The following is a 26,896-nucleotide window of genomic DNA, read 5'->3' as shown; positions in this document are numbered from 1 at the left end:
AACTTGGATTTAGGCCAGGAAGCAAAGGATGTGCTGTAAGTATGGCTACGAAAGTTGAGTATTCTTAAATAAGATCAGCTGGTGCCAATGTATTGGAAAGTAACTGGCACACAAAGTGCAATTGTGGCTCCTTTTTCTTTAAAAGTTTTAAATAGTCTGCAGAGCAAATTGAATTAGGAGGATCAGGCATTTGTGTGGGTCTAGGAAAGTAAATTGTAGAGCCAGATAAAAGGCGCACAAGACAGGAGGGGTACTACTACTCATCACTGCTGTATCGTGCTACTAGTACATGTCAGTGTGAGTGCATCGAGAGTGGTGTTGCCGTACATGCGTCTTTAAATTGGTCACCGACTGATCATTGCAGGCTGGCTGCTGGAGGCCGTCTCTGGGAGCCAAGCGTGCCGTGCGGTCCCTGCCGTGCCATCTGCTGGTGACTCGCACATATATTAGTGTGGAACAGTGCTGACTGACTCTCTGTGTGATTCTAGTTTGTAATGTGCACATCAGTGTTCTGTGTCTTGTTGAGTCCTTAGAGGCACATTGTTCGGAGGTTATTATTAAAGCCATATTTGTGTGACTTGGATCACACTTCAGTATTTATTTATTTCTTGTTCCATAGATCCAGTTAGTGAGTCAATCACAAGGATATGGAACGTGTCAAATTGTACAGGTTTCAATTTAAACTATACAAGGGCAATTCAATGGCAAATTGTACATAGTTTAAGTAAGACATACTATAAATACAGTAACAGATACAATATCAGCTAGATAACATAACAACCATTTGACAGAAAAAGGAGTTTCAAATAAAGGTTAAAGGCAAGAGCACAAAGTTAAATCAGATATTAGGCCTACAAGAGTAAATACATGTATAGCCAATCTGTTGTTACAAAAAGTGAGCTAATTCCCAAATGCACAATAAAATCAATTGAACTACTTCTAGACGCAATAAGTTTAGTGATGGTATACATTTTCTTTCAGGTATTCATCCACAGTATAATAAGATTTCTCTGTCAGGTAATCTTTGAGAACTCGTTTAAATTTTGGCAGTTCTGTATGAACACATTTGATATGTAGTGGTAGAGCATTGAACAGCTTAATGCTGGAGTAGTAAACTCCTTTTTGTACCAGAGTGAGATGTTTCATTTCTAAATGTAGATTGTTTTTGTTTCTGGTGTTATAACCATGGAATTTACTGTTGTCTTGGTAGATGGAATAATTTTTGCACACAAAGGTCAGCAAGGAAAAAATATACTGTGAGGCAGTTGTTAGGATACCTATCTTCCGAAACAAGTGCCTGCAAGAGTGTCTTTGATTAACCCCACACGTTATTCTGATTGCTTTTTTTTTGGATGGTGAAAACTTGTTTTGCAAGTGGTTGGTTCCCCCAGAATATGATAGCATATGACATCAATGAGTGGAAGTAGCCAAAGTAGGCAACCTTAATAGTGTCAACTTCAGCCACTGAAGAAATTACCGGTAGTGAAAATGTTGCCGAGCTAAGTTTTTTACATAGATGAAGAATGTGAACTGACCAATTACATTTACTGTCTATGTAAGCACCCAGGAATTTTGTTTCTTCAACTTTCTGTATTGGTTGATCTCTACATTTTATGTCAATTTCATTGGGATTACTTTGTGATGTATGGAACCTCATATAATGAGTTTTATCTGCATTGAGTGAGAGACCATTTGAGGAGAAACAATTTAAGATGTCATTAAAAACAGTAGTTGTAGTTTTTTCAAGATCATGATCAGTCAAATCGTCAATTAGAATTGTGGTATCATCGGCAAACAGGGTAAATTTGCTGTTTGTCTCAGAACAAAGAGGAAGATCATTAATAAAGATGAGGAAAATCAGTGGGCCCAAAACGGAGCCTTGAGGCACACCACACGTTATCATGCCCCATTCAGACGAGGCAGGTTCTCCAGAAGAGCCATTTAGCATTACAGTCTGCTTCTGATCCTGTAGATATGATTGTAGCCACAAGCCAACAGTACCACCTAAACCATAGTATTCTGCCTTTTTCCAAAGAATTTGGTGGTTTACACAGTCAAAGGCTTTCGTAAGATCGCAAAAAATACCCACTGGAGACATTTTTTTGTTAATGGCTTCCAAAACTTGGTTGCTGAAAGAGAATATTGCCTGTTCAGTACAAAGACCGGCACGAAAACCAAACTGATTTTTGCTTAAGATACTATGGAATTTGAGATGGTCTACAATCCTCCTGTGCATGAGTTTTTCTAGAATTTTCGAGAAGGTAGTTAATAGGGATATTGGGCGATAGTTTGTAACAATGCTTTTATCCCCTTTTTTAAAGAGAGGAATCACTACAGCCAACTTAAGTCTGTCAGGGACAATCCCATCTTGTAGGGATGCATTGTATATGTTGCATAAGGTGGGACTAACAAATTTATAACAGTGTTTCAGTATTTTACTAGAAATATTGTCCACACCAGCAGAATTTTTGTTTTTTAATGATCTAATTACTCTTATGACTTCGCTTACAGTAAATGGAGATAAGGATAACTGTGGGATTCTGTTGCTAATAGCTTTCTGTAGGAGGGACAATGATTCTTCCATAGAACCATTACAGCTTGTCTTCTCTGCTGCTCTCAAAAAGTGGTTATTAAATATTTCTGCAACCAACTCAGGTTTCTTTATGATACTGTCCCCTGTTTTAATCTCTACCTGAGACATGTTCCCTGTTGTCCTGCCAGTTTACCTCTTTATTACATTCCTTATAGTTTTAATTTTATTTTCTGAGCTTTCAATTTCTGATTTTATGCACATACTTTTAGATTTATTTATAACCTTCTTGAGAATGCTACAGTAAAGTTTGTAGTGTTGTCATTTCTTTGGATCATTACAAGTCCTGAGAGAACTGTATAACATCCTTTTTGTTCTACAAGATGTTGTTATCCCTGTAGTGATCCAAGACTTCTTGGCATTGCCTATATGACTATTTCTAACTACTTTTTTTTGGGAAAGATGGACTCAAATACAGACATGAATTCATTTAAAAATGAATTGTACTTTTTGTTTACATCTGTTTCCCTATCAACTCGGCTCCAGTCTATCTCTTTTAGGCTATCACTGAATTTTTTAAGGCCCTGTTCATTTATTATCCTAAAAGATTTCCAAGAATGCTCGGAACTGTTGCACACACTGATGTAATTGAGCCTAAGCAATTGACCACCATGATCAGAAAGGCCAAGGATTGGATGTACAATGATCTCATTCCATGTAGACTTACCTATAAATATATTATCTATCAGACTTTTACTGTTAACAGCAGCCCTAGTTGGGAAATCTACTATTGTCATCAGATTATAAGACTCCATTAAATGTACTAAATCAGCTTTACTATTGCTCTCATTTAGGAAATCAACATTAAAGTCACCAGTAATTATCAAGTTCTTGGACTTTGAGTACAGTATGGATAATAAAGAATCTAAGTGCTTAAGAAATACATTCAAATTCCCTGAGGGAGATCTATACAGTGCTAACACTACAGCCGTGAAGTCATTTACAGTAATCTCAACACCACATACTTCAATTTGTTGCTCTATACAATGGCTCTTTAAATCTAATGCATTGTAAAATATGTTGTTTTTTACATAAATTACCACTCCACCTTTTTCCATGATGGTTCTTGAGTAATGCGCTGCCTGACACACAGTATTACTTGGTTAGTACATCACCACAAACATATGGACCGGGACTGTACATGCTTTGACAGTTTGCTACGTCTCTCTCTTCTAGGACTGACATGGTAGCTGCCTTGCATTTCTTAATGACTCTGACCTTGTCAACCACAAACTGAATCTTAGTACAGTCATGATTTCCCTGAAGAGATTACATGACAGCAGAGACTTGTAAAATTGTGTTACCCATTTCTCTAGCCAGTGAAGATTCATTCTATACCTTCAGATACAGTGTCATTTAGGAGTAGAACAGCAAGAAATACGTAGCTCCTCTAACAGTAATGACAGTTTATCACCTCCCAACACTACATGTGCCAATGTTTCAGTGCATTTTTGAATATGTTTGTTAACAGATTCATCAACACAACAAAAATTTATGATCTCAGTAGCATCTTATTTCTTAACTCATACTTTACTATTCATCAGAATCTTCATCGCTGCTCTTTGATTCGTCAGAGCTCCCTGCTGTACTTTGTTTTATTTCATAGTCAGAATTAGTTGAAATACCACCTACCGTATTTACCCAAATCTAAGCCGCACTCAAACCTGAAAAATGAGACTCGAAATAAAGGAAAGAAAAAAAAAAAAAATTCCCGAATCTAAGCCACACCTGAAATTTGAGACTCGAAGTTCAAGGGGAGAGAAAAGTTTTAGGCCGCACCTCCAAATCGAAACAAAGTTGGTCCGTTGTAATATGAGACACAATTTAGGTCGAATGAATGACGATACAGCTACAGTAGTTTGGTTCGAGTCGTAAGCTTAGCAGTTAAGCTTTACCAGGTAGCCTTTGCTATGCGTCAGGCGCTCCATCCGTATTTATACTGGTAGCCTTCCTTTTTCATGTGCTTCATCTGGTTTGAATCAATTGCTTATTTTGCTTTGATCTGATAAGTGCCGTTTTCCTTGTTATAGGCGTTTATGTCACTCTAAGCTGAAAATGCATTACTGTACTGTGTCATGCATTGTTTGTCGCATTCTGATAGTGCGTGTTTGCGGCCTGTCGTCACTCGTGGCATGGCTTGCTTTTGTACACGCTACCGCTGCCTACAATTAAAAAAAAAAAAAAAAAAAAAAAAAAAAAAAAAAAAAAAAAAAAAAAAAAAGAAGAGAGAGAAATCATCTCATTAGCGAAACAATGGCAAGAGACTACTATTTGTTGTTCCTTACACTGCTGCTTTCTTTGATAATGATCAACAAGAACCAAATAATAGACTGCGTATGATAGAACATGTTCTGAACGAGAGTTAGGTGAAAATTTTTCTCCATTTGAAAATCTTTGCGGCCGCTTCTTTAGTACATCAAATTCTGCACAGAAATTAGAGTCATCTTGGATATAAAAATCTAGTCAGTTGCCATGCTTCATTTCTGACTGTATCACTATTAGGCATAAGAATAATATGAATATAAACATGACACGATACGTATATTCTTCCGCGTTTGCTGTTGTCTCACTCTAGTTTTGTAGTTTATTAGGCAGACAGGATTTAAATAAGATAGCAGCAAACACGAAAGAATACGTGGCAAAATGTTTATATTCGTATTACTCTTATGATGAAGAGAATACTGCATGTGATTCACATTTCATCAGGTTCCTATTAGCAACCGTCTCTTCTCACAGGTAGGAAAAAATTCGGAACATTGAGTTGGCCATATTGACAAACATCCCAAACAGTCTTGCCGGTCGGATTTTCGTAATACATTGAAGTTCTGCTACATTCGAAGATGAACAATACGGAATTTGTATTTACTTCGTTGGATAATGTATGAAAATTGTCTTCCACCTTTTTTTTTTTAATTTATTTACTGACGCAGAGGTTTTTCCGCCAGTATTTATCTTTGTGCCTATGAAGCATGCCTGTGTAGCGCTACATATATTCGATGGCAGAAATTAGTTGTTTCAGCACCTACTGACATTTTTCAGAACTTCCACTTGCTTTGCACTCGATTCCAAGCCGCATGCGGTTTTTTGGATTACAAAAACCAGAAAAAAAGTGCGGCTTAGATTTGAGTAAATACAGTACATCCTCTCCTTTGGATTCAACTTCTTAAGTATTATATTTCAAGTCAACACCTGCTAATCTGTGAGACCGAAATGATGAGCCATACTACTCTATTTCACTGTACCTGTATGTTTCATTTGTATAACATTTTATTCCATCATAGATGCTGCACTTATAGTTTCATATATGCATTGCAGCAGCAGACACAATAAAAGTAGCAATCAGCAGTGCTTAGTTTGTTGAATGGGTAAAAAATATGCCATTGTCCCAGTTCCACATATCCCCAAAATTTGATTCTGCCAAATTCTGTACTCTCTGAAATCGAATGTTTAATCCAAAGATGAAAGTGAACAAGTTTGATGCAGTATTGCTAATATTGTTTATTACTCATCTTGCTGAATGAAGTGCATACCGTATCCTTTCTGAAAGGTTTGCAGAAGTAATGCACATACCAGTTTTCTAAAAACTTACATTGAGATTGTGCTCTCCTTCCTCTTGTACAAATTAGTAGAGCCCTTTGGATTACTCCACAATATGCCTCTTGGCAAGGTGGTAATGACAGTATTATGAAAAGGATAGATTGGCACTCACTGTATAGTGTAAATGTGTTGCTGGCAGGGGGGTGGGGTGGGGTGGGGGGGGGGGGGTGGAAAGGAACACCACCTATTATTAAACACGTAAGCTTTTGGTGCAAACCCCCCCCCCCCCCCCCTTCCCTCACACACACACACACACACACACACACACACACACGCACACGCACACACATGCGCGCAAATGCAGATCACACATACATGACCACTGTCTCCGGCTGCTAGGGCCAGACTGGGAGCAACTGTGCATCATGGGAGAAACAACGGTTGTGCGTGTGTGTGTGTGTGTGTGTGTGTGTGTGTGTGTGTGTGTGTGTGTGTTTTTGTCCACTTTGGAAGAAGTCTTTCTGATGGAAAACTTACGTGTTTAGTAGTCTTTTTGTTGTGCTTGTCTGTGACCTAACATCTCCTGTATACAGTGAATAGCAATGTATCTTTTTTATAATATGGTCATTACTCCAGCCTAGATTTCTATTGTTTGTTTCCTTTTAAGACCTTATAAAGACAGTTACTGACAATTTCTTTTTTCTTATTGGAGAAAAGTAAAACCATATGGGGGCCAGACGTAGATTGTAAATGAATATGGAATAGAGTATTTTTATTCTCCCTGTATGCAGTGTCAATAACGTCACCTCACACACTTCATTTCTGGCAGCACCTCCTTCTCAACACATGACTGTCCCCCACCACCTCACCATAGTCTTCAAGTTATATCCTATAGCACTTCTGGGTGGACAAATAGATGAAGGATGTAGTTTAAAACAGTATAACTAAACTTAAAAGTCAAACTGCCCTTTTATAGAGACTGCCATCATTATTTAAACATACTAAACAACATCAAAACAGTCGAAAGAAATTTTTTTTCAAAAGAGCGGAAAATTGTAGTGAAATTCATGAGAGGATTGTTTTAAATTGTTATATCTTAAATCAATAAGTATGTCAGCATTTCCCAGGATTTTCTGGCTTAATTAAGACTAGGTCATGCCACCACAGTGGTCAGACAGTGGACTTGACTTCCAGAGGACAACGGACCCGAATCCCATCGGGCCATCAAAATTTGGGTTTTCCTTGATTTCCCTAAATGATTTAAGACAAATGCTGGGATGGTTCCTTTGAAAAAGATGACATTCGGCTGAGGAAGTTAATTTCTGTGGCATGTCTGATGACACAGTGCTGGTGGAAGCACGAGTATTTCAGAGCACACCATTCATTGCACATTGTTAAACATAGGGCTCTGCTGCAGAAAACCCCTGTATGTTCCCATGTTGACAACACAGTTGAATTACAATTTCTGTGGCTCAGGAGCATTGAGATTGGGCAGTGAATCAATAGAAATGTGTCATCTGGTTGAATCATTCGAGTTTCGCATTACACCTACTTGACGGTTTTGTGCACATACACTGTCAACAGAGTGAATTGGTGCTTGAAAGGTGCACTTTGCTACAGACTTAGGCCAGTGGGAGCAATATTATGCTATGGAGGACATTCACCTGGTCTTCTATGGGTCCTGTGGTAGTAACTGAAGGCTCCATAACAGCTTTGTTCTGTGTGAACGTTATTGTGCACTGTCCGCACCCTGTCCCTAATGAAGGTGACATGTTTCAACAATATGACTTTCAGTGTCACGAGGCCAGAATCAAATTCACCCCTTCTGAATCTGATGGAATACATCTGCGATGCTATCAGATACCAGTTCTGCACCCAGAAACCACTGATCTCCAATTTATGGGAATTACATGACCTGTGCTTAGACATGCGGTGCTGCATAATGCTGGGAACATACCTCACATAATGCTGGGAACATACCTGAAATTTGTTGAACTTGTCCCACACAAAATCACTGCTGTATTGTGTTCCAACAGTGGACAAACACATTATCAAACAGGAGGTCATAGTGTTTTGTCTCATCAGTTTATATATTCAATGCTTGAATGAAAGGTGTGCTCTTTTCCTTTTTTCTGCCATTGCGTGTATGTGTAAAGCGGGATGTTCTACCATTTGGGCTTGTTTATATGATGGCTGTCAGTATTACCACCTGCACAGATACTAAATGCTCCTTTTCTGAAGACCTTTTATCTTGAGAACACTTTCAACTTTGTTTCACAAATGGCAGCACAGTTTCATGTAATTGTTAAAATAACACTTTCAGCAAAAGATGTGTGCGTTGGAGTGGGGAAAAAGATTGGAGATGTATGTAGTTTAATTTTCATAAATTGTTAAGAAGGTTAACAGCTTGGCATGCTAAGATAAATTCAGACATTCTCTAAAAAGAGAGAAAAAGATTAATTTAACAGAATCAGTGAGGTATACAAATATAACAACAGACTTGTAGAACCATTATTTTGTAGGTTAGATTAGATTAGATTCAGCTTTTGTTCCAAGACCCAAAACATGAGACGATTCTCATGGGTGAGTAACATGCCAGAAAGTATAACATAAAAAATATAAAACATTTGAATACCCTGATCATTTGTCAGGAGATTGTCAAACTAGGTGAATACAATACAAACTGGAACAGCTAATATTTTCAGAATTGATACGCTGTCAGACTGAAACATTGTTATGCACTATTAATAAATTTATCAAACAAAAAGTACATAATCTTGACTGTTATGACAAAGTGCTCTCAGAACTGAAATCTAACAGACATTCTTATTTAAGCTGGCCTAACAGCCACTGTTAAGATATTCATCTATTGAGTAGGATGAGTTACCTATCAAAAAGTCTTTCAAACTCTGTTTAAACCATGCTTTATCTGATACCAAGTTTTTAATGGTGTCTTTCTTCCACAGATAAATTGTGTTGTAATGCGAGGTTTTAATGAAGATGAAGTGTGCAGTTTTGTGGAGTTAACAAAAGAGAAAAATGTTGATGTAAGATTTATCGAGTACATGCCTTTCAGCGGCAACAAATGGAATGATGGGAAGATGGTCTCATTTAGTGAAATGGTCCAAATAATTAGAAAGCAGTGGCCTAATTTTGATCCTCTGCCCAATGGGCCCAATGATACCTCAAAGGTACGTCCAGTATTACATATGAACATACATTGAAAATAATTTAATGTTTATGACTTACTACCAATCACAATAATACTTCACATCTGCTGGTGGTATGAGAGATGGACTGGTTTAGTTACATATTTCTCATCCCATTCAGTAAGTCTGTCCTGGCCTGGGTTTCTCTGCAGCTTTTCTACAACTCTCCCCATTTCCTAAACCTTGACAATCCTTTTCTTTCTTCCCTTTTCCGTCCCCTTATTGTTTCTGCCAGAAGAAGAAGCCACTGGCTCCGAAAGCTTGCACATTTCCATAACTTTAAGGGGAGTTAGAAGAGGAAAACATTCTTTTTCACTTTTTCGGGTTTTTACCTGATTATAAAATTTGCAATTTTCCAAATAAAATGATATGTATATTACTTATAAACTTGCGTGGGAAGTATTATATTTTATTTTCTAAAATATAATCTACACTAGTTGAAAATGTTAAAATTTTTACACGCATTACTTCAAGACCTAATAAAATCGGTAATTTTTTATATACAGGGTAGTCCATTGATCGTGACCGGGCCATATATCTCACGAAATAAGTGTCAAACGAAAAAACTACAAAGAACGAAATTTGTCTAGCTCGAAGGGGGAAACCAGCTGGCGCAATGGTTGGCCTGCTATAAGGCGCTGCCATAGCTCAAACTGATATCAACTGTGTTTTTTTAAATAGGAACCCCATTTTTTATTGCATATTCATGTAATACGTAAAGAAATGTGAATGTTTTAGTTGGACCACTTTTTTCGCTTTGTGATAGATGGCGCTGTAATAGTCACAAACATATGTCTCATAATTTTAGACGAACAGTTGGTAACAGGAAGGTTTTTTAAATTAAAATACAGAACATAGGTACATTTGAACATTTTATTTTGGTTGTTCCATATGTGATACATGTACCTTTGTGAACTTATCATTTCTGAGAACGCATGCTGTTATGGCGTGATTACCTGTGAATACGACATTAATGCAATAAATGCTCAAAATGATGTCTGTCAACCTCAATGCCTTTGGCAATACGTGTAACGACATTCCTCTCAACAGTGAGTAGTTCGCCTTCCGTAATGTTCGCACATGCATTGACAATGCACTGACGCATGTTGTCAGGCATTGTCGGTGGATCACGATAGCAAATATCCTTCAACTTTCCCCACAGAAAGAAATCCGGGGACGTCGGATCCGGTGAACGTGCGGGCCATGGTATGGTGCTTTGACAACCAATCCACCTGTCATGAAATATGCTATTCAATACTGCTTCAACCGCACGCAAACTATTTGCCGGACATCCATCATGTTGGAAGTACATCGCCATTCTGTCATGCAGTGAAACATGTAGTAGTAACATTGGTTGAACATTATGCAGGAAATCAGCATACATTGCACCATTTAGATTGCCATCGATAAAATGGGGGCCAATTATCCTTCCTCCCTTAATGCCACACCATACATTAACCTGCCTAGGTCGCTGCTGTTCCACTTGTTGCTGCCATCATAGATTTTCCGTTGCCCAATAGTGCATATTATGGCGGTTTAGGTTACCGCTGTTGGTGAATGATGCCTCATCGCTAAATAGAATGCATGCAAAAAATCTTTCATCGTCCTGTAATTTCTCTTGTGCCCAGTGGCAGAACTGTACATGACGTTTAAAGTCATCGCCATGCAATTCCTGGTGCATAGAAATATGGTACGGGTGCAATCGATGTTGATGTAGCATTCTAAACACCGACATTTTTGAGATTCCCAATTCTCACGCTTTTTGTCTGCTACTGATGTGTGGATTAGCTGCCCCAGCAGCTAAAACACCTACTAGGGCATCATCATTTGTTGCAGGTCGTGGTTGATGTTTCACATGTGGCTGGACACTTCCTGTTTCCTTAAATAATGTAACTATCCGGCGAATGGTCTGGACACTTCAATGATATCGTCCAGGATACCAAGCAGCATACATAGCACACGCCCCTTGGGCATTTTGATCACAATAGCCATACATCAACACGATATCGACCTTTTCCGCAATTGGTAAACGGTCCATTTTAACACAGGTAATGTATCACGAAGCAAATACCGTCCGCACTGGCGGAATGTTATGTGATACCACATACTTATATGTTTGTGACTATTACAGCAGCTGGCTGGAGTGGCAGAGCAGTGCTAGGCGCTACAGTCTGGAAACGCGCGACCGCTACGGTCGCAGGTTCGATCCTGCCTCGGGCATGGATGTGTGTGATGTCCTTAGGTTAGTTAGATTTAAGTAGTTCTAAGTTCTAAGGGACTGATGACCTCAGAAGTTAAGTCCCATAGTGCTCAGAGCCATTTGAACCATTTTTGACTATTACAGCCCCATCTATCACAAAGCGAAAAAAGTGGTCCAGCTAAAACATTCATATTTCTTTACGTACTACATGAATATGTAATAAAAAATGGGGGTTCCTATTTTAAAAAAATGCAGTTGATATGAGTTTGACCCATGGCAGTGCCATCTACCAGGCCAACCATAGCGCCATCTGGTTTCTCCCTTCAAGCTAGACGAATTTCGTTCTTTGTAGTTTTTTCATTTGATGCTTATTATGTGAGATATTTGGCCCGGTCACTATCAATGGACCACCCTGTAGAAAGCTGTGGATTGCTGTGTTATAAAGGTTAAATTATGTGTTTGTATTGGTAGCACTGTCAAAAATAGTATCGTATCTTTTCATAGTATAAACATGCTTTGTATATCGAAGTGCTAACATTTTTCTGAGGAATAGTGACGAATAGACTGGTAAATCTCTCAAAAAGTATGACTCCAAAATGAAGTGTTTTTAAGAAATGTGGGTTTCATGGTAATAAATTTTTGAATAAAGAGAAACATTGTGTTCAGCATGTGGTGTGTGAAGTTACAGACAATGAAATACTCGCAAACTCATGAGTATCTAGAGAAACACCCATTAGTGCTTCGAAGATTAAAATAAAACATAGTGATAACACAGTTATCTCAAAACAAAACTCATGTAAATGGTAGGTTAGGTTATATTCTGATACATCTACACATCGTAACAGGGGTGTTATGTGAATGTGTGTGCTGTATGTATGTGGTGGGCCAGTTAGTTTACATGAAGACATTGAGGTATCAAATGGACTAGCCAGGAAACTTATCATTAGTTCTGCCAGTTGTAAATATACTCATTCATTTTGGAGTTCTGATAAGTGTAAAGATAATTATTTTGAAATAAATGTTAGGTGGTTTTATGGATTGAGAGCTATTGGCAAAGGACACACTGCAGCAGAAACAATGTGTGTCGTGATGTATATGCCACGCCCACTTTGTAAAATGGACAAGTATGCAGGATTTATTGGAGCTGCTGTGAAATCCACTGCATGTGAGTCAATTAAGGGTGCTGCAAATGAAGCTGCTGAAATAAACGATGGTATGATTGACATATCAGTAGCTTTTGGGGCACTTGGTAGAAGCGCAGCTGAAGTTCTAAGAATTCTGTTGCTACAGTGACCAGTGGTGGATACTGGAAAGCTAATAGATTTCCAGATTTTAACCAAACATTCTTATAAGTATAAATCAGGGAATGAAGAAGGGCATATCTGTGACAGAAATTATGAAGGACAACTAGTCGTACGGAGGCCTGTGCAGCTGTTGAAATTTATAATCGATCTGTAAACTAAAGGGGAGTGTGTTACACTAAGTTCTTTGGTTGTGCAGACTCAAATGCATATAACAGTGTAGTAGCCACTCAGCCTTATGGTGAGAAGCTTATCACAGAACTGGAATGTGTTGGTCATGCCCTCCTGGATCTGGTTCATGGTGCAATTACCGCAATGCCCAGTACTCAAACAGGTCATACAGCCATAAACATTATATCCCAGCAGCAGTTGTGGATATCATAAAACCTGTTTACAGAGACCTGGCAATCCTGAATTATTGAAGAAGTGTCTGCATTGTCAGACTCAAAATCCCAATGAGTCGTTCAATAATCTTATAGCGTCAGTGTCGTCGTAACTGCCGTCTGCGTCACGTCTGCTGTGCAGCGAGCTATGCTGATTTAAGTATTAACTCTATTTTTCTTACTTGTAACTTCTTCTTCCATGTGTTTTTGCTTTTAGGAAGCTTTAATTGTCGAGTGCTACTAATAGTGTTCCATAGATTTTGTGTTTGTTTTGAATACAGTCAGAGAAAGTCCGTTTAGTCAGCCATAGTGCCAGTAGTGCTAGTGTTTGTTTTCAATACAGTCCAGAGACAGGTAGTGCTATTTTCATTGTTTTCTACAGGAAGTGTCTAGTAACCACAGTTTAGTCAACTATCAGCCGCCTTTAGTGAATTAGCAGTCTAGTTATAAGTTGATTAACTCTCTACAGTAAATTGATTTCTTAAGATGGATAGGATGTGAGACTGCTGTGTACGGACACAGGAGGAGCTGGCCACTGTTCGCAAACAGCTGAACGTGTTGATGGCCGCGGTTAGCCGTCTTCAGGCAGTGGTGAGTCTTGTGCGTTGCATGGTACACCCCAGGTGTTACATGCTTCACCCACTGACCCTGCTGTCGACACATCTTTGCGGATACCGGGCGCGGTTGTGCCACCCTCTTCCCAAGGGGAGTGGCGGGTTCAGCGGCGTTCGCGGCGCACGAGGTGGAGGGTCAGTGTGGAGGCTGGCCGTGTGGCATCGCCCGTTCTGCCTGTGAGTGGACATGTGGCCACTCCTTCAGCAAGGTCCGAGCAGGCACATGGGGGGAGGGGTTTATTAGTTATTGGGAGCTCCAACGTTAGGTGGGTGATGGAGCCGCTTAGGGAAATAGCGGAAAGGTCGGGGAAGAAGGTCAGTGTTCACTCTGTCTGCTTGCCGGGGGTCTCATCCGAGATGTGGAGGAGACCGCGCCGGCAGTGATAGAGAGCACTGGGTGCACCCGACTGCAAATTGTTGCTCATGTCGGCACCAATGACTCCTGCCGTCTGGGTTCAGAGGTCATCCTCAGTTCATTCAGGCGGTTAGCGGAGTTGGTGAAGGCGGAAAGCCTCGCGGGGTGGAATCTGAGCTAGCTATTTGTAGTATCGTTCCCAGAACCGATAGTGATCCTCTGGTTGGGAGCCGAGTGGAAGGCTTAAACCAGGGACTCAGACGATTCTGCGGAGATCTGGGGTGCAAATTTCTCGACCTCCGCTATCGGGTGGAGAAATGTAGGGTCCCCCTGAATAGGTCACGCAGGCACTACATGCAGGAAGTGGCTACAAGGGTAGCGGAGTATATGTGGAGTGCACATGTGGGTTTTTTAGGTTAGAGAATTCCCTCCCTAGGCCCGACAAGACACCTCCTGAGATGCGGCAAGGTAGGAGTAGACAAAATGCAACAGGGAATAACAATATTAATGTGCTAATAGTAAACTGCAGGAGTGTCTATAGAAAGGTCCCAGAACTGCTCTCATTAATAAGCGGTCACAATGCCCACATAGTACTAGGGACAGAAAGTTGGCTGAAACCAGATGTAAACAGTAATGAAATTCTAAACTCAGATTGGAGTGTATACCGCAGAGACAGGCTGGACAGTGAAGGGGGAGGCATGTTTAAAGCAATAAGAAGTGCAATAGTATCGAAGGAAATTGACGGAGATCCGAAATGTGAAATAATTTGGGTGAAGGTCACGGTTAAAGCAGGCTCAGACATGGTAATGGGATGTCTCTATAGGCCCCCTGGCTCAGCAGCTGTTGTGGCTGAGCACCTGAAGGATAATTTGGAAAATATTTCGAGTAGATTTGCCCACCATGTTATAGTTCTGGGTGGAGATTTTAATTTGCCGGATATAGACTGGGAGACTCAAACTTTCATAACGGGTGGCGGGGACAAAGAATCCAGTGAAATTTTTTAAGAGCTTTATCTGAAAACTACCTTGAGCAGTTAAACAGAGAACCGACTCGTGGCGATAACATATTAGACCTTCTAGTGACAAACAGACCTGAACTATTTGAAACAGTTAACGCAGAACAGGGAATCAGTGATCATAAAGCGGTTACTGCATCGATGATTTCAGCCGTAAATAGAAATATTAAAAAAGGTACGAAGATTTTTCTGGTTAGCAAAAGTGACAAAAATCAGATTTCAGAGTACCTGACGGCTCAACACAAAAGATTTGTTTTAAGTACAGATAGTGTTGAGGATCAGTGGACAAAGTTCAAAACCATCGTACAATATGCGTCAGATGAGTATGTGCCAAGCAAGATCGTAAGAGATGGAAAAGAGCCAGCGTGGTACAACAACCGAGTTAGAAAACTGCTGCGGAAGCAAAGGGAACTTCACAGCAAACATAAACATAGCCAACACCTTGCAGACAAACAAAAATTACGCAAAGCGAAATGTAATGTGAGGAGGGCCATGCGAGAGGCGTTAAATGAATTCGAAAGTAAAGTTCTATGTACTGACTTGGCAGAAAATCCTAAGAAATTTTGCTTCTATGTCAAAGCGGTAGGTGAATCAGAACAAAATGTCCAGACACTCTGTGACCAAAAAGGTACTGAAATTGAGGATGATGGACTAAAGGCCGAAATACTAAATGTCTTTTTCCAAAGCTGTTTCACAGAGGAAGACTGCACTGTAGTTCCTTCTCTAGATTGTCGCACAGATGACAAAATGGTAGATATTGAAATAGATGACAGAGGGATAGAGAAACAATTAAAATCACTCAAAAGAGGAAAGGCCACTGGACCTGATGGGATACCAGTTCAATATTACACAGAGTATGCGAAGGAACTTGCCCCCATTATTGCAGCAGTGTACCTTAGGTCTCTACAAGATCGTAGCGTTCCAAAGAATTGGAAAAGGGCACAGGTCATCCCCGTTTTCAAGAAGGGACGTCGAACATATGTGCAGAACTATAGACCTATATCTCTAACGTCGATCTGTTGTAGAATTTTAGAACATGTATTATGTTCGAGTATTATGACTTTTCTGTAAACTAGAAATCTACTCTGTAGGAATCAGCATGGGTTTCGAAAAAGACGATCGTGTGAAACCCAGCTCGCGCTATTCGTCCACGAGACTCAGAGGGCCTTAGACACGGGTTCCCAGGTAGATGCTGTGTTTCTTGACTTCCGCAAGGCGTTCGATACAGTTCCCCACAATCGTTTAATGAACAATTTAAGAGCATATGGACTGTCAGACCAATTATGTGATTGGATTGAAGAGTTGCTAGATAACAGAATGCAGCATGTCATTCTCAATGGAGAGAAGTCTTCCGAAGTAAGAGTAATTTCAGGTGTACTGCAGGGGAGTGTCGTAGGACTGTTGCTATTCACAATAGACATAAATGACATTGTGAATGAAATTGGAAGTTCACTGAGGCTTTTTGCGGATGATACTGTGGTATATCAAGAGGTTGCAACAATGGTAAATTGTACTGAAATGCAGGATGATCTGCAGCGAATTGATGCATGGTGCAGGGAATGGCAATTGAATCTCAATGTAGACAAGAGTAATGTGCTGCGAATACATAGAAAGAAAGATCCCATATCATTTAGCTACAATATAACAGGTCAGCAATTGGAAGCAGTTAATTCCATAAATTATCTGGGAGTACGCATTAGGAGTGATTTAAAATGGAATGATCATATAAAGTTGATCGTCGGTAAATCAGATGCCAGACTGAGATTCATTGGAAGAATCCTAAGGAAATGCAATCCGAAAACAAAGGAATTAGGTTACAGTACACTTGTTCGCCCACTGTTTGAATACTGCTCAGCAGTGTGGGATCCGTACCAGATAGCGTGAAAGTGCTACAACATATGGGAATTAATTCTGGAGCAAACTGCATCAGAGAATTTGAATGGATGGACAAGGTTTGCAATGGTAAAGCACTGTATGCAGCACAGTTGGCCACTACGGAGTCCAGAAAGAAGAAAACAAGAAAAAACTTAAAAAAGGTCAAGAGGATGATATACAGTATGGTGCAGGGTGCTTCTGAGTGACTAAAAATAAAATGTTAAGCATATATTGGGTTACAGTCTATTAAAACTTTAAAAACTCTTCTTGAAAATTTAGATTTTCTCTTGCATTTTTCCCTAAATCTCAGAAACTACTTCGAGTAGCGAATTAAAATTTTCAGGGAGTAATAACATACGTATTCTGAGTCTTCTGAACTAAAAGAAGAACATAATATTATGCATAAATAAAATTATTTAGAATAACATACAAAAAAGTACACAAAATTTTAACTGTGTAATTAAAAAATTGCATTTCCAAAAGCAGTGGCTGAAATGCAATTATTGTAAGACTCAGAACATATAGTCTAATGTCCTGTAAAAGTTTCTTGCCAATGGCTACAGTTGTTCCTGAAATACGGGGAAGTTAAGTCACCAAATTTAACATTGTCAGGATAGGCCGTTCAAACTCCCCTTAATGCACATTTTCTCCTTCCTCCACTTGGTGAGCAACACATTTATAGTATTTACACAACAGCAGTAGCTATTTTCTTACAATTTCTTTTTGCAGGCATACCATGTCCCGGGCTTCAAGGGACGTGTGGGATTTATTACCTCAATGAGTGAACACTTCTGTGGCACGTGCAACCGTTTACAGATAACAGCTGATGGCAATTTGGAGGTGTGACTCTTTGGGTATTCAGAGATATCTCTCAGGTGAGTGATGAAACATAGAATAATCATGTCCAAGTGAAAATTCATGCGAGGAAACCATAAAATTACTAGAAGACTGACAGACTGATCAGTATTTTACCTTCAGGAGGTGAAATTCCAAAACTTCTTATAGACACATTCGTTCCTCTTGTCCTCACATTAGTTGTGGAGTCCGAGTGACCTTTCAGACCTTCAGAAACTTATCCCTCTTTCCTCTCTCATGAAGGAACTGATAGTTCCAAATGCTGAGTATAGAATAATACTTTCAAACTGTTTGCCATGCACATTAGGTATGTGGTTGGTATATGGAAGAGATAAACTGCAGTTAAATCCAGCAGGTATGAAATGAGTAATCTTTTCTTGAAGTTTTCAGCTTGCACCCTCCTCCCTCCCAGACATACAAACCAGATACCTCTAGCTAAATAATTTGTGAGTATATATAATTTGCCTCTGTCAACATCATGTTACACTAACCTATTTGTGAGATTAAATTAAAGGAAAGTAATCAGAACTGGAAATTATGTAAAGACATTTTTGGCTATGTCCCTGTGTTGTATTAAAGTTAACATAGTATTTCTGTCCATGTGATGGTAACTATGATTCGCCAGCCACCGTTGCCGAGCGGTTCTAGGTGCTTCAGTCCAGAACTGCGCGACTGCTACGGTCGCAGGTTTGAATCCTGCCTTGGCTCAGATGTTAAGTCCCATAGTGCCCAGAGCCATTTGAACTGTGATTCATGATTATCAGAGTCTATATGTTCCAAATAAAAATTGGAACTTCATGTGTATAAATGTACAAATTATTAGACAATGGGACCAACAACTGACACTTTTAAATTGATGACTAGACTAAGACTTGGCGATAAGTTTGTTTCAGGACATGGTAAGGGGGGTGAGGGGTGGGAAGAATCAGCTCTCTCTTTGTGAGCATACCAGAAATCCTTTATCAACCGAAGGTAAAATAAGATATAAAAATACAGGGTCAAACAATTAATTTAAGTATCTTAAAAACCAAATGACTAATAAAATTGGAAGCTAAGAAAAGTAAGTTCATAGTAAGTAGGGTGAAACACAAGGGGCTGCAACATATAGCCATTGTTGTTTGACTTGTCTATCAAAGAAAAAAGAAATGGATCAAAACAAAATAAAAGTGAGAATGGAAATGTATCAGAAGCAAATAGGAATAAGCAAGGAACATATTCTTTAATTAAAAAAAAAAAAAAAGACATGTGAGGCAGATGTTCCTACAATTTTATGTTCAAAGCACAGCAGCCTGTGAAAGCAAAATATTTATGACATTGAAAAAAGAAAATCAGTGAGTGAAAAGTGTGTGTAGGTGAACTGTGGTGAAAGACTGGATATTGGAACTTCTGTTATGCTGCCCAGTATTAGTTGACTTGGTAGTAAAGGAGCAAGTTTGCAAGGGCAGATAACTGTTTGGCTACGTAAAATAGAGTGGGAGTATGGAAAAGCTAGTCCAAGATAGGATGAAAAAGATAACAGCAACTTAAAAAATGAACCCCATGAACCCCATTCCCATCTAGTGAATGCAGTGGTTGACAATATCTTGTGACATTCACCTATAAGGCTCAAACAATAATTGCTAAATAAAAATACAAAATGTTGACAAGACTGTATCTAAGCTGTCACTCTCTTTTGAAACAAGGGTGTTTAAACCAACAAACACGCAGGAAAGCATGGACAACTCACACACTAGAGAAGGATGGGCAGTATCATTGAAGGAGTGAGCATGAACCGTGTGGAATATGTGTGGTAAAAAAAAAAAAAAAAAAAAAAAAAAAAAAAAAAAAAAAAAAAAAAAAGTAATGATAGTAAAATTCCAATCCCGGGAGCGGAAAGACTTACCTTAGGGGGAAAAAGGACAGGTATACACTCGCACACACGCACATATCCATCCACACACGCAGACACAAGCAGATATATATATGTCTGCTTGTGTCTTTATGTGTGGATGGATATGTGCGTGTGTGCGAGTGTATACCTGTCCTTTTTTCCCCTTAAGGTAAGTCTTTCCACTCCCGGGATTGGAATGACTCCTTACCCTCTCCCTTAAAACCCACTTCCTTTCGTCTTCCCCTCTCCTTCCCTCTTTCCTGATGAGGCAACAGTTTGTTGCGAAAGCTTGAATTTTGTGTGTATGTTTGTGTTTGTTTGTGTGTCTATCGACCTGCCAGCGCTTTCGTTCGGTAAGTCACCTCATCTTTATTTTTATATATAGAAGTTTATTATTTTATTTACCGGTCTTGCAGTTTCCTTGATTTCTTGCAAAGTACAGTACAATGAAAACCTACCATATTGCATAACAAGTAGATGAGTATAAACTTCAGAATAGCATCTTCGCCATTAAATGACCTATGTTTTCTTTACTAACAAGAGAAGGGACAGAAGCAATAAACACAAAATCAGAACTGCTTTTGCTTGATTACAGCAGGGACAATAATTTTTAACATCTACATTTACAACAGATCATATTTACAAAATGTTTTCGAAATTTGCTCTGTTTGCTCAAATGAATGTATTGCACTGCTCAATAATTCATTTACACTCAACCCCGACTGCTGCACATGCTGTGGGGTGTGTCATCTGGTTATGTCATATGTTCAGTGTTTCTCACCAATTTTTGGGGTATTTTGAAATGTACAAAAAGGAAAATGCAGAAAGTTATCACATTTTGCTGCACATTACCTGCGTCACAGAAAAATAATGTATACAAATCTTCTCAGATTTGCCACTGAATAACTTTGTCCAAGCCTCACAATATTTCACCAACACAACTGTTCGTCATCTTCAGGTAGTGGTGGGTCCTGTCATCACTGCTGCAAGATGTGGCTGGTGATATTCGCACAGCAGAATTGAAATTTGTCAGGCTAGAAGCAGGAGTACGAATGTGTGGACAGGCACTCCCAGTTGGATGTAAATGCCATTCATAGTAGCCTTCTGCTTATGTGTTGTGGGCAATGACTGCACTTCTGGACACTCGTGTGGTTAAGAGCTGAATTAACTCTCTGCAAGGTACTGCATCAGGTCATACATCAGAGGATCTGGTTTCTACTGTTTTAATTTCATGGCAGTCAGTGCTGGATTCTGGGCAGTGCTTAGTCAAAATTCCATATTCCTGTTGGTAAGATTGCCCACCGTATGGATACATGCCTCATTCTTAAAAACACAGTCCTAGAGTGATGATGCTGAGGATAAAATTTCAGTCCTCTTGGGAAACGTGTGGTGCCCTGTATTCAGGCAGTGCTCTACTACCATTAATTTACTGGGTGGCATTTTTGTCAGCGCTGTTGAACACAGTGTTCTTGCACAATGTGAGGTGTCTGCCCTATATAAGGTTTCCCATAATGGCATCAGATCTTATATATGATCTGTGTTTTCTAAGGTCAAGATTGTCTTTAACTGAACACAAACAATTCCTTAGTTTTGCTGGTAGACGAAAAATACACTTGATTCTGTTTCTCTTAGCGATTCTTTTAATTTTGAAAACATGCCACTGAAATATGGCAAGAAAGCCATTTGCAGTGCTTGTCTAAGTATCTTCATTTACATCCCTACACTGAACTTGCTTTGCTCAGAACACATTGCAAATCTGTTTACAAGAATAAACATTCTGCTGGAACACTGTTCTTAGGTGTTACAGTTCACCAGGCAGACTGTCGGTATCTGAAATCACGTGTGCTCTATGTGCCAGGGAGTGTAAGACACTACCACATTGTGCAGGGTGACGGCAACTTTTGGACCTCAAATATAACTCTGCGTGTATCAGTTTGCAGTAGAGACTAAGCCCCAGTGCTATGTCAGCTTTTCTTCTAACCGTGACATCCAGGAATGGTAAGCTGCTATCTTTTTGTACTTCCACAGTGAACTGAATATTCAGATGGAGCGAGTGCAAATGCTGCAGGGACATAGGTAGTGTCTGTATTATGTGGGCCACACCACAAATGTCTCTTCAGCATTCTGCCAGAAGGAGGAATGTTGGATATTTACTAAGGGAAATAGAGGATCTCCCATGGGAACACTGTCCACTTGATTAAAGTAGTTGGTGTTACATAAGAAATTGGATGAGGTATGCACATGTTTAAACAGCATCACAATTTCTTTCTCAAACTTGCTGCTAATAACCTCTAATGAGGGCTGCAGGGGCACTTTTGTAAGTAATGATATAACATTTGAGCTAACTAAAAGATCTGAAAGTTCTAGTTTAAGCATCTTCAGGTATTCTATGAAATCCTCTGAATTCTAAATATGATGGTCATAGTCATCCACATGATAAATTTCAAAGCTGTCACGTGGAAATTGCCAGTTGCATCTTGCAGCAGTGATGGTGGAAATCACCACCACCTGAAGATGCCAAAATGTTGTGTCACTGAAATATTGAGGGAGGGACTTGCATAATGTTATCTGGTGGGAAACCCAAAGTGTTTTTGCAACAGATCTATTAGGCAAGCCTGAAAAGTCACATATACTCCAAGCAGTAAGTACCTGTTATAAAATGGTCACATTAGTGAGCTTGGCAATTAATTAAGAGTTTATCAATAAATTTGGCTTCATTTTGCAAGAAATTGTGCTGTGTTCCAGTACTCCCTCTTCAACAAAACTAATGTCAGTTTCTGCTCCACCTCTTCAGCCCGAGATCCTATGTATACTCTTGAGCATTTGTGTAAGATACCTGTTTATTTATAAAAATGAAAGTAACTTCTATCATGACTTTCCCATTCTTGTCCAGTGGGTTTGTTATCCTGCTGTTGCCTACTGCAGACTACAAGATTACTGTTGAAGATTTCTGCAAAGTTTTTCTTCCGTTTTAGTGTACCAACATTTCACTGTGTGGTAATTGCCTGGTACTGTTTAACGGGTGTTTTAACTGTTGTTTCAGAGATGCAATACGAAGCAAATGCAGTGAGGATGACTTGCTTGCCATGATTGGGGCAGCAGTGAGAAGAAAGAAGAAACAACATGGAGGTAAGATACATTACAGCAAATGTAACTCTGTAGATAGAAAGAAAATTTCTGCTTAACAAGTCATAGCAAACATAAGAGCAAAATAGAATGAAAAGCAACAGTGATAGAACCTGTGTTTTTTGTGTAAACTTGGATTTAATTTTTTATTTAGTATTCATTCTGATTAATGCCCATTGGTCAACAGTATATTTCAGCCCTAGAATTTGGTTCTGCAAGGTCCACCAGATAACCATATATGGCTGTTGTAACTCCTTTATTGGACTTCAGAAGTTTTCCAGCAACAAATCTTTTTTTTTTTTTTTCTTTCTTTCTTTCTTTTTTTTCTTTTTTTAAAAAAAAGCTAAAATGCAGAAAACATCATAAAGCAAACACTCACAGAAAAGCATCAGTGTCCTTGAAGCAATGGAAACTCCAGTAGGAATATCAACAATGTTGGAAAAGACAGATTACTACTTACTGATGAAGGCTGTGGCTGAAAGCTTTATGTAAGTGTCTTTTAATTCTTCCCATCTGCAGCCTAAGGTATCTTCTTTATGGTAAGTAACAGTCTGTCTTTTCCTTCATTATTCATTAGTGTTCTTTTTTTTTATTGCTGTTTAGCAAGCATCGTGTGGTATATAAGGGATGTGAATAGCGTCAGATGTTGAATCATCACTCTGGAGGATATGAAGGTGCTGCATATTGGTGTGAGACAGCATTATCTGATGAGAGTTTGAAAGAAACCTCATTGTGGATGTCCATTTGGTCCCCTGGTTAAACCTTGCAACATCTGTATTTTTGGAGTATTTGGATCTGACAGTGGCCTGATGTTGGAAAGTAAGGGCTTACTCATCATCAATGTTCCAGTTGACTACATCAGACCACTACAAGAGAGCATCACTGTGTAGTGTACTGAGTACATTGTAACCTGTTCACGTCTGTGACTGCCATCTGAGAACAAGTACAGTAAACTCTCGTGCAGCTACACTTTTGGCTAGCTAGATTGACACTTGACAAGTTTCAATTTGCGTGCACCTGGAGCCAAGCATTTGCTGGTGTTTTTTGGCAATCTACTGCTAATCAGTGCACTGGTGCGTGTCAAAAGTCCAAGTATCGTCAATTCGTGCGTGTGTTGGTTGAAGCTCTAGTGCGTTTCTTATTCGTATTGCATGGTTTCATGCCACTGCCATCTATTGGAACTCCTTGGAAGTACAGTACATACAGTATTGTTCTATGGAGCACAACGTAGGCCTGTCGAAACTGACAATTAGAGTGCGCCACCTAACACTTTCCACTTGTTGTCGGTACATCAAAGCTGAGTGTTTAACAGTGAACGTACAACACCCTGTTGTGTTGCCACGTGGGCTTGGGTAGAACAGAGGAAATGGCATAGATGTATCGAATGCTTTCATTTGATGGCTGCCACAGCCTGGTTTCAAAAATCAAAAGTTTGTCTAGTGCATCTCGAGTGTTGTCAAGTTGTGCATTTGTGTGTTTCTGATTTGAGGTTTTGTGCTCCCACTATGTGCCTTAAAGTGTCCAGAGATAAAAGGGGCCAAAAACCATAAAGGACTCAGTCGAGTGTCTGTAAAAAGAACACTGAACGTGACTACGGGCACGTAACATAAAATGAATGTGATCTTGTTGGAAAAAGATCATCACACTTTGCAGAGAATTGATGCTGGTGAGCCACCCACAAAAGTTGCTGCAGAGTAGGAGTACAATTACTGATCGGAAGACAAATCGATCAGGAATTGAAAAATTTTTGTTCCATCCAAGCATTGGGCAGCGCAGTGAAATCTTGAAAAACAATGAGAAAAGGTGCACATCCTCAGTTAGAAGAGGCATTATTTTTGTGGCACGAATAAATAAGAGCCAAAGGTGTGTCAGTTTCAGGTCCTCTAATTTGTCAAAATGAGCTAATGAGCTGATAGAAGGAAAGAAGCAAGAATTCCTCGGAAGTAATGGCTGGCAGGATCATTTCAAGAAGCAGCATGGCATCCATGAAATTGCCATCAGTGCCAAATCATTATCTGGGGATGAAGCTGCTATGCTGATTTTAAGAAGAAACTGCACACAATCATTGACAAAGGAGGTTATACTGACAATCAACTTTACAAATGTGATGAAACTGGGTTGAATTACAAAATGCTGCCAACGAAAACCCTTGCCTCTAAAGAAGAAGAAATGGCTTCCAGATACAAAAAAATCAAAGAAAGATTTACTGTCCTCGCTTGCAGTAATGCCACTGGCAATCATAAACTGTGTCTTACTTTAATTGGCAAATCCAAAACACCAAGAGCATTTAGACACCAACCAACCAGCTTTCCCACTGAGGTACACGAATCAGTCTTAAGGCATGTATGAACAGTGCCGTGCCATCTTCAGAGAGTGGTTCCAGGCAGAGTTTGTTTCAGCTGTAGTAAATTACATGGAAGGAAAAGGACTTCCTTGAAAAGCGCTACTTCTTGTGGACAATGCTCCTTCTCACCCAGGTGATCTGCAAGATGGGGACATCAAAGTTGTATTTCTTCCACAAAATGTCACATCTCTATGTCAACCGATGGACCAAGGTATTCTTGAGGTGATGGAAAAACATTACAGACACAAGATGCTGGAATACTTAATAGGTGTGATTGATGCTGCAGATGATTTTGTGGAAGCTCTTAAAAAAATTGATGTTTTAAGTGTCATTCATTGATTGCTGAAGCTTGGAATCTAATTCCTCCAGTTCCTCTTGTTAGGTCTTGGAAAAAACTCTTAGATCGTAAGGCAACTTAAGTGGTGGGAAGGAGGGGACAACACCGAAACTCAAGCTGACATAATTTTGGTGAATTTACTGGAGAAGCTGGTTGTAAAGACACACACTTCGAAGACATTGAAGAGTGGATGGAAAATGGCATTTTTTCATGTGACTGAGGATGAAATCGTCCAAATTTTAACCGATCATAAAGCGTTAGAAGACTATGTTTCTGATGATGAATCAAAGAAAAATATTCCTCACACATTCTGTTACGAAGTGATCCAAACTGCCCTGGAGTACATCAGCCAACAGGAGGAGACAATTTATCCTGAAATAGTTTGATTTCAACATTGGAGATGTATTGTTGCAGCAATAGTTTCTCAAGCAAAAAGAAAAAAAGACATTCGTGACTTCGTTACCAAAAAATAAACTCTAATGAAGCATCCTAGAACTTCTATGTCCATAACTTAAAAAGTTCTTTTTTTTTTTTTTACTTTTCTTGAAAGTTCCTCTGGACAGACTTTTCGTTCCTTTGAGTAATCTCTAGATTTGTTTCATAATTTTGTTCAGTAGTTTATTTTTTATTCAAAAGAGTAGGTAATAAAATTAAAACTCCTGTTTTTTCCTGCTGCCAAATAAGGGAGATTTTTTCTGTAAGAATGCAAAATAAACGAGCTTTGTTATACAGCATTTAAAAACTTTGAGTTTTCAATCATAGTTTGGTGCCTTTTTAACATGTCAACACAATTTTTTCAGTAAAAAAGTGTAGGGTTATTTGCAACCATATCAGTAATGTTTTACATACCCTACGCACGTTTTACGATCGTATTTCGCAATATTGACGCAATTTGGAGTGTTCACATGTGAAAACAGGGGGACTTTGATTTATCTGGAATTTTCGTTATCGGAACTGACCACCGTCCTGATCATTTCGGATAAACAGGAGTTCACTGTAATAGTCTCCTTGCAACATGCTGTGTCATACAGCTAGGAGCAGCCAGACTATGGAATTGCCGTCCTGCGCATAGGCTGCCATTAACACCCAAGCAAATGACTGCATGTGAAGTGGTGCCATGATCAAGAAGTATGGACTGCTAATGAATGGCGTCACATTATGTTCACTGATGAGTTCCAGTCCTGCACTGCTCCAAATGACTATCGTGGAGAAGTTTGACAGTGACCCGGGGAGATGGGGAGAGGTCCCATTCTTCCACATTTTGGGGGGGGGTGGGTCACAAAGG

General features: G+C 39.4%; 2 protein-coding genes across 2 annotated transcripts in view; both read left to right on the top strand.

Annotated features, from left to right (window-relative positions):
* The window catches only part of LOC126483668 (molybdenum cofactor biosynthesis protein 1-like), a 324,074-nt gene that overhangs the window by 128,072 nt on the left and 169,106 nt on the right, over positions 1–26,896 (top strand). Inside the window, exons 4-5 of the mRNA XM_050106732.1 lie at positions 9,094–9,318; positions 17,809–17,919. Coding sequence (XP_049962689.1) covers positions 9,094–9,318; positions 17,809–17,919 — 336 coding nt within the window. The remainder of the gene's footprint in view (positions 1–9,093; positions 9,319–17,808; positions 17,920–26,896) is intronic.
* The window catches only part of LOC126483669 (cyclic pyranopterin monophosphate synthase-like), a 79,314-nt gene continuing 70,237 nt past the window's right edge, over positions 17,820–26,896 (top strand). The window contains exons 1-2 of the mRNA XM_050106733.1: positions 17,820–17,954; positions 22,848–22,933. Of these exons, the coding sequence (XP_049962690.1) occupies positions 22,891–22,933 (43 nt within the window). The 5' untranslated portion in view covers positions 17,820–17,954; positions 22,848–22,890. The remainder of the gene's footprint in view (positions 17,955–22,847; positions 22,934–26,896) is intronic.

The sequence above is a fragment of the Schistocerca serialis genome, chromosome 6, assembly GCF_023864345.2.
Source record: "Schistocerca serialis cubense isolate TAMUIC-IGC-003099 chromosome 6, iqSchSeri2.2, whole genome shotgun sequence".
Classification (NCBI taxonomy): domain Eukaryota; kingdom Metazoa; phylum Arthropoda; class Insecta; order Orthoptera; family Acrididae; genus Schistocerca; species Schistocerca serialis.
This window is presented reverse-complemented; position numbering and strand designations above follow the sequence as displayed.